Raw genomic sequence first — 8202 nt, 5'->3', positions numbered from 1 at the left:
AAGTCAAGTCCGAGTGTTTCAGCAGCCTCCTCCGCTGCTTTGTACAGAAATGCTCCTTTGCCTACTTCCTCGTGATTCCTGACCATTTTAAGAAGAGGGTGTATAAGAATATATATGTAATGTCGCAACCGCTCTCGCCCTATTGCCCTGAGAAACTGCGTGAGCCAGCAGTTCTAGGAAGGCTGAGAACGGGATGACTGAAAGCGAGAGTTTGGCGTAGTTAACAAATGTTTAAAATTATACATGGTCTAGTATAAATCTAGGGCGACGAATTGTAGAGAATCCTCCAAAAAATAAATTCAGGCCTTGATCATTAGGATTAAATAAGAATTCTAATATTTCCCTAATGAGAAAGCAAAAACTAAAACGCTAAATAACTACGGTTAAATAAACAATTTGAACCAGAATTATGTTGTCTAAAGGGACACTTAAAAGCTGTCGTCAAGATTTCCAGAAATCAATAATAGATATATTTTTATCGATTTTATAAATAATTTTAAAGATTGGCAACTTTTGAGACTTGAGTATATCCTTTATATTCCAGCTGCCTTCAACCGCTTCTTAATTACCTCCAATTACCATGTGGCTGAAGTTTGCAACTTTTATAAACGAAATTATAAAATTTCTGAAATTTCTTTTGGTGATTATTTGCACCTGGTGACAGGTAAAACAACAATTAGTTTAATTCCAATAATTCTTAATAGCTGACTAAGTTTTACACACCTAGGGATTTTGAAAATTATATGTAAAATAAAAAAGAAAAATTTGTTTTCGTTTATAAACGTTGCAAACTTCAGCTACGTCAATTTCCCAATAGTCGAAAACAGAGTGGCAGCTTACCTTGTGGCTGAGGTGGTAGGGTGGGCGCCGGCACCGGCGAACTTCTCGGAGCGTGTCGCAGGTCAAGCGCAGCCTCATTGGAAATTCTCTGCTCCTCGACATACTGCCGAGGGCTTTGCAATCTTTGATGTGGCGACTGCAACTTCTGATGGGGCGACTCCATGGTTAGTCTGGCCTGTTCAATTTGCCGAGACGCCTCGACGGTGTTGAGATGGGACCTCTGAAGATCCATCGAGTTCGAGGGCGGTCTACTTTGTTCGACTCTCGGCGAGGGCGAATTCGGCGGCAGCCTCGGCGAAATACCAAGAGGTCTGTTCTCCGGTCTCGCCTGCGGCGGATGATCGTTCGTCAGGCCGAGAAGCTGGGCCGCATATTCACCCTGGACGGTCATTTCCGCCCCCGTGAATGGACCACCGTCACACCTTTTCAGCCAATAGATCCGCTGGTTGTGGGGTCTCGCATCGCGCTCGTAGCTGTCCCATTGCTGAAGAAGAATTGTATAGCAGAGGCTGCAGGCCTTAATGGCTCCGGCTCTGGAGCCCTCGCCACGATAACCAGAGGGCGGCTCGTGTGACTCCAGGAAGGGGAAAAAGGGCTCATTTGGGGCGGCACCTGGAGTCTGCTTCACTCGCAGCCAGTACTGCTCGTTGTGGCACAAGGTGCCGCAGACAAAACATATTCGAGGCCCTCCACCGTCGTCCGTCGTCATGATATTTGACTGTGTTGTTGAGTATGATTGCCCTTCGAGTCCCGGCTCATTATTCAGATAAAATTTGCTTTCCATCACGTCAGGAAACCATCGGGCACCTTCAATATTCGCTTACTTCTCTGCGCTCTGCTTGTGATGCATGATCAGTAAGCATGGGGGGGACTAAGGTTTCTAATTCTTGCACATATCTGAAAACAGAAAATGTCAACGATTAATGAGATGAAACATTTTCTAAGAAGACATTCTTAATCATTTTTAGCTTAAAATCTTCTTAAGGAATTGTACTATTGAGAATGGTGGTCTACCTTTCGCCAACTGGTGTCCAAAACTGGTACTAGAGAGAGTAGGCACAATTTTTAAGTTGTACATTAATTTTTGCATAAAAGTGTTTTTACGATAGTTTTGTGAAGTATAAAACAATGATTGAATACTACAAACAAATCTTCATAAAAAATAAATACGAGGTGTGTTCAAAAAATAAGGTGACTTTATGGTTTTCTCAAAAAAGATTCATTTATTCCTCAATATTTATGTTGTCCCCTTCAAAGTAACCCCCCTCAGACATAATACACTTGTGCCAACGCTTTTTCCAATCATCGAAGCACTTCTGATAATCATTTTGTGGTATAGCCTTGAGTTCTTTCAGCGATGCAGTTTTTATCTCCTCAATCGTTGAAAATCGATGTCCTTTCATGGGTCTCTTCAGTTTTGGGAAAAGAAAAAAGTCACTGGGGGCCAAATCCGGTGAATATGGAGGCTGAGGCATGACTGTGGTGCTGTTTTTGGTCAGAAAATCTTTCACAAGCAACGATGAATGAGCAGGTGCATTATCGTGATGCAAAAGCCACAAATTGTTTTTCCAAAGTTCCGGACGCTTTTTGCGTATCGCCTCTCGCAAAAGGCGCATAACTTGAAGGTAATACTCCTTATTGACCGTACGACCTTGTGGTAAGAATTCCTGATGCACTACGCCACGGTAATCAAAGAAGACAGTGAGCAAAACCTTCATATTTGATCGAATTTGACGTGCTTTTTTCGGTCTTGGAGACTCAGGATGCTTCCTTCTTGGAACAGCTTCTACCACTTATACACATTTTTCTTACTCAGAGTAGACTCACCGTATGCAACTGTCAACATTTCAAGAGTTTTAGAGCACTGGATTCCATTTTTGACAAAAATTTAATGCAAACTCTTTGCTCCATTTTTTCGAAAGTCAAAACTGTGAACATATGATCGTGACGAGTGTACCAACACAACAAAACAAAAAATTTAAAACTTGAATGTACGTAGCCCGCGAAAATTGAAAAGTCACCTTACTTTTTGAACACACCTCGTAGTTTTAGATAGAATTTCCACATTATACAGTGAAAAAACATTTTTGTCAAATAGGTGTAAAAAAAAATATTTCAATATTTAATTTTAGTTTCAATGAATTGAAGTTTAAATAAACTTTAATTAATGTACGTAGCGACAAATTTTATCCAGATTATGCGAAGAATACGAATAATAGACGATTTAGGGTGGCCGTTTTAATCCAAGAAAATTGTCGGTCATTTCCCGGTTCGCAAATATTTTTCACGGTCAATGAAATTTAAAAAATCGAACTCTAAAGTAACGATTTTATGTACTTGAAGTTACGAACGTTCATATGAACGAAATTAAAGATTTTTTCCCCGAATTGTGTTTTGCCTAAATCATTTAGGGTGACAAAAAATGATATTCCATCGGAAGAAGTTTTCGAAATTTTTATTTTTTGAAGGGTTGAATACCCTTACAAATCACCCATTATTCAAACATGTCAAACACAATTTTGATAGTCGACATTTGAAAATATTAAAACGTCAAAAATTCTCTTTATTTATCTAACTAATGATAGAGGGAGTGAGAAAGTTCGGCAAGACCCCTAAAACTACCCTTAATATATCCGCACCTAAAATGTTAAAAATGACAATTTTGATTGTCGATATTTGAAAATATAAAAACGTCAAAAATTCTCTTTTTTTATCTCATCAATTATAAAGTGGGTGAGAATGTTTGGCAAGACCCCTAAAAACCACCCTTAATATATCCGCAGCTAAAATGTTAAAAATGACAATTTTGATTGTCGATGTTTGAAAATGTAACAACGTCAAAAATCCTCTTTTTTTATCTCACTAATCATAGAGTGGGTAAGAAAGTTCGGCAAGACCCCTACTACACCCACACCGAAACGGTTAAAAATGACAAGTTTGATTGTCGATATTTGAAAATATAAAAACATAAAAGATTCTTTTTTTCTATCTCACTAATTCTAAATCTACACGCTATGAGATATTAGGTTGAAATTTTGGGTAATTACATATAATTGTGTATTGCATTGTGTACATCGTACTAAATTGGTACAATTATAAAAATAAATTATTTTTCTGGAAACCATTACGAGTTATGTTAAACTGGAACAACAATATCAAGGTATAGAGATGGAACCTATTTCATAATTTAGGGCTCATTTAGGGCTTTGGGAATATGATGATGAAAAATGAAAAAATTTGTTTAAACAATTTTTATTCAGAAAATTCTAGTAAAAATGAAGTAAACAATTTTCTTCCTTCACCCTACGTTAAGGCTTACTTGGGGCTCAGTAAATATGATGTTTAAGTTAAATAAAAAAATGTTCAAACATTTATTGTTTAAACTAATTTACCAAAAAAAAATTGTTCTTTCTTTTCTCTTGTATCATTTCAGGCTCATTTAAGGTGCTCGCTGAAGTTTGCAACGTTTTAAAAAAACTAATTTACAAAAAAATTTTTTGCGCGAGACCTAAAATTTAAAAGTATTAAATAGATCTATATGATGACCGAAGGTGCCCGTAAAAGTTTCAACCACCTATCTCATCCAGAACACCCTCGTTTTCATCCCCTAACATAATGAAAAATTGGGGAAAATCCCCTAACATCCAGACCTAAAATTTTATGCTTCAGAACTATTCCATCTGATGACCAAAAATACTAAAAAAAAGTTTCATTACCCTATCCCATCCGGAACAACCTCGTTTTCAACCCCTAAAATATTGAAAAATCGAAAAAAATTCAAAAAACCCCCTTACATCCAGACCTAAGATGTTATGCCTCAGAATGGTTCCATCTGATGTTCAAAGTTACTAAAACAAGTTTCATTCCCATATCTTATTCGGAACATTTATCAAGGTATATAGGTATATCAAGGTATATTAAGGTAGATATATCAAGGGTGGTTTTAGGGGTCTTATCGAGCTTCCTCACTCCCTCTATGATTAGCGAGATAAAAAAAGAGAATTTTTGACGTTTTTATATTTTCAAATATCGACAATCAAACTTGTCATTTTTAACTGTTTCGGTGCGGATATATTAAGGGTGGTTTTTAGGAGTCCTTGGCGAACTTTCTCACGCCCTCTATCATTAGTGAGATAAAAAAAGGGAATTGTTGACGTTTTTATATTTTTAAATATCGACAATCAAACTTGTCATTTTTAAAATTTTAGGGTCGGATCTATTAAGGGTGGTTTTTAGGGGTCAAGCTGAATTTTCTCACTCCCTCTATAATTAGTGAGTTAAAAAAAGAGAATTTTTGACGTTTTTATATATTCAAATATTGACAATTAAAATTGTCATTTTGAATATTTTAGGTGCGGATATATTAAGGGTGGTTTTTAGGGGTCTTGCCGAATTTTCTCACTCCCTCTATAATTAGAGAGATAAAAAAAGAGAATTTTTGACGTTTTTATATTTTCAAATATTGACAATCAAACTTGTTATTTTTTAATCTTTTAGGTGTGGGTATAGTAGGGGTGGTTTTTAGTGGTCTTGCCGAACTTTCTTATCCCCTCTATAATTAGCGAGATAAAAAAATAGGATTTTTGACGTTTTTACATTTTCAAATATCGACAACCAAAATTGTCATTTTTAACATTTTAGGTGCGGATATATTAAGGGTGGTTTTTAGGCGTCTTGCCAAACATTCTCACCCACTTTATAATTGATGAGATAAAAAAACAGAATTTTTGAAGTTTTTATATTTTCAAATATCGACAATCAAATTGTCATTTTTAACATTTTAGGTGCGGATGAATTAAGGGTGGTTTTTAGGGGTCTTGCCGAACTTTCTCACTTCCTCTATAATTAGTGAGATAAAAAAAGAGAATTTTTGACGTCTTTATATTTTCAAATATCGACAATCAAACTTGCATTAGGCAGGTTTAAATAATGGGTGATGTGTGAGGGTAGGTAACTCTTTAAAAAATGTTTATTTGACAATTCTTTCTTACAAAATATTTATTTTGCCGTTCTAATTGATTTTAGCGATTAAAAATTTTTTTAATAATCTTTTTTAATATCGTTCAAATGAACGTTCGTAAGTTCAAGTACATAACGATTTTTTCATTTGAATTAATAAAAACTGAGCTGCAAATCAAAGAACTCAAAGTGGAACTCTTCCGAATTTCAAGCATTTAAAATAATTTACATGTATAAAATGGAAGCTACTAACACTTTTAAAGTGAACAATTTTTAATTAAATGCAGTTAAACTGCAAAATAAATTTTTTAACTTTTATAAATTGTGGAGTTCAAAGATTCTGGTACAGTTCTAAATATATAATTCCACGTTATCATTTGCAATGCAAATCTAAATTGAAGAATCAGTCAAGTAATTTTTTTCAAAATTATATCATTTAAAGCAATTTTAAGCCAGAAACAATAAAAATTGAACGATTAATTTTTTGTATAAACTGAACACTTCTTAAAATAAAAGTTAAATTATTTACATTTTAAATAGTTAAAAGTCCTTAAAATGCTTCCAAATTTTTTCTAATTTTCTTTTTAAAATCTGCCAAATTAAACAAATTTCCTTAAAAACTTCCACATTCATTTTTGATAATTTTATAAATCTTTCTAAATCTTTTTAAATAATCACTAAAAATAATCTTTACAAAATAAAAATCATTATTAATTTTCATAGGAAATGTTTTTTATTCTTCTGAAGCCATTTCAAATTCTTGAAAATCTTTTTAATTTTTTTCGAAATCTGCCAAAATCTATAGTTTGGCGGTACACGTACACACTTTGTTTGAATTATTTCAAATAATTTCAAATTTTAAATTGAACTTGAATTTTTTCAAAATTTCTAAATATCTCTTCAACTTCCTTGATTTTTTAAAAGAGTAATATGTTATTGTTATTTATACATCGAAGTTAAAAATGTGACTTACAAATTAATTTTTATTAATAGAACAATTAAAATGTAACATTTAAAATTTAATTTTAAACATTTACGTACAATTATTGATTTTAAATAAACAGTCAAATATGTCTAAATATTTAGTAATTCTTATTTTTCTTAGTTAAAAATTTTTTTAAAGTGAATGGTTTAAAAATGGAATATTTTAAACTAAAATAATATTTAAAATCTAATAAAAGCTTTTATTTATGAATATATTATTCTGGAGTTATTTAAAAATTGAAAATAGTTTATAAAGTTTCAATCGGGTGTTTACATTTTTTTAACTAATGACTATCCAATTGAAATAGTTTATATAATTTTTAACGTTAGAAACGGGAAATTCTAAAATTTCGAATCGTCTTGTAAAATAAACTATTATTCACTTTTTAATCTATATTAATTTATATTCACAGTTGATCAACAGAAAGGGTATTTTAAAAAAGTCACAGTTGGACAGATATTTCTATAAAAAAAATATGTTTCTTCACCTTATGAGATGTAAATTCCATCTGCACCCCTTTGTTTCCGATAAAGACTTACTTTAAGTATCCAACAAATACTTTAAACTCCACAACAAAATACGTTAAAACACTTTTATGCCAAAATTAATGTGCGACTTTAAAACCGCACCGATTCTTTCTAGTTAGGATTTTTGACACCAGGTGGCATATCGCAGTTTAACCATTTCCAAATAGAGAGCACTGCTACTTTTTTTTAATATTTGCAAAATGACCTTATAAAATTATCTGGAATCCAGAATTTTTTTAGTACTGATTTCAGCACTCTACACAACGACTAATTTTCCAATTATTTTATAATTTCAGGGTCAAAATAATAATATAATGATTCTTAGCATTGATGAAAGATGTATAAAATAAAATCCCAACAATTCCCCCCCCCCCCAGACACAAAATGTCCCAAACTGGCCCAAAATGCTAATTAATCTACATTTTCACGGTTTCTATTTCGCAATTTTTTAAGAAATGTACATTCAATAAAACATGCTTATTTACAATATTTGACTAAAATACCTACTATTTTTATTCTAAAAAATTTAATCACAACACTTTGTACTTCTAGTTTGAAGTTTCTCAAAGCTTCTAATTTGCAGCTTTTACAAATATAATGATATTTTTCAGCGATAAGAGATGAGCAGAGTAAAATCTCCAACAATTAGATCTTTTCTTGACTCAAAATGATCCAAACTGATAAAAAATCTTGTGAAATAACCCAAAATGCAAAGCTCATTTTATTAAGTTATTTTGCAAATATTAAAAAAAAGTAGCAGTGCTCCCTTATATTACAATTCCTTAAGAATTTTTAAATCTAAAAATGATTAAAATCGGTTGAAAATTGCAGAGTAGGCAAAATTTCCGAAAAATGTTGATTTTTCCTACTGTGCGGCGGCGGTCTAGTTCT

General features: G+C 32.8%; 1 protein-coding gene across 2 annotated transcripts in view; it reads right to left on the bottom strand.

The window, feature by feature from the left end:
• Positions 1-8202, bottom strand: part of LOC117178991 — a 292457-nt gene that overhangs the window by 276637 nt on the left and 7618 nt on the right. For both annotated transcript variants that reach the window (XM_033370592.1, XM_033370593.1), the window contains exon 2: positions 841-1737. In XM_033370592.1, coding sequence (XP_033226483.1) covers positions 841-1624 — 784 coding nt within the window. In that variant the 5' untranslated portion in view covers positions 1625-1737. The remainder of the gene's footprint in view (positions 1-840; positions 1738-8202) is intronic.

The sequence above is a fragment of the Belonocnema kinseyi genome, chromosome 8 (assembly GCF_010883055.1).
Source record: "Belonocnema kinseyi isolate 2016_QV_RU_SX_M_011 chromosome 8, B_treatae_v1, whole genome shotgun sequence".
NCBI lineage: Eukaryota > Metazoa > Arthropoda > Insecta > Hymenoptera > Cynipidae > Belonocnema > Belonocnema kinseyi.
This window is presented reverse-complemented; position numbering and strand designations above follow the sequence as displayed.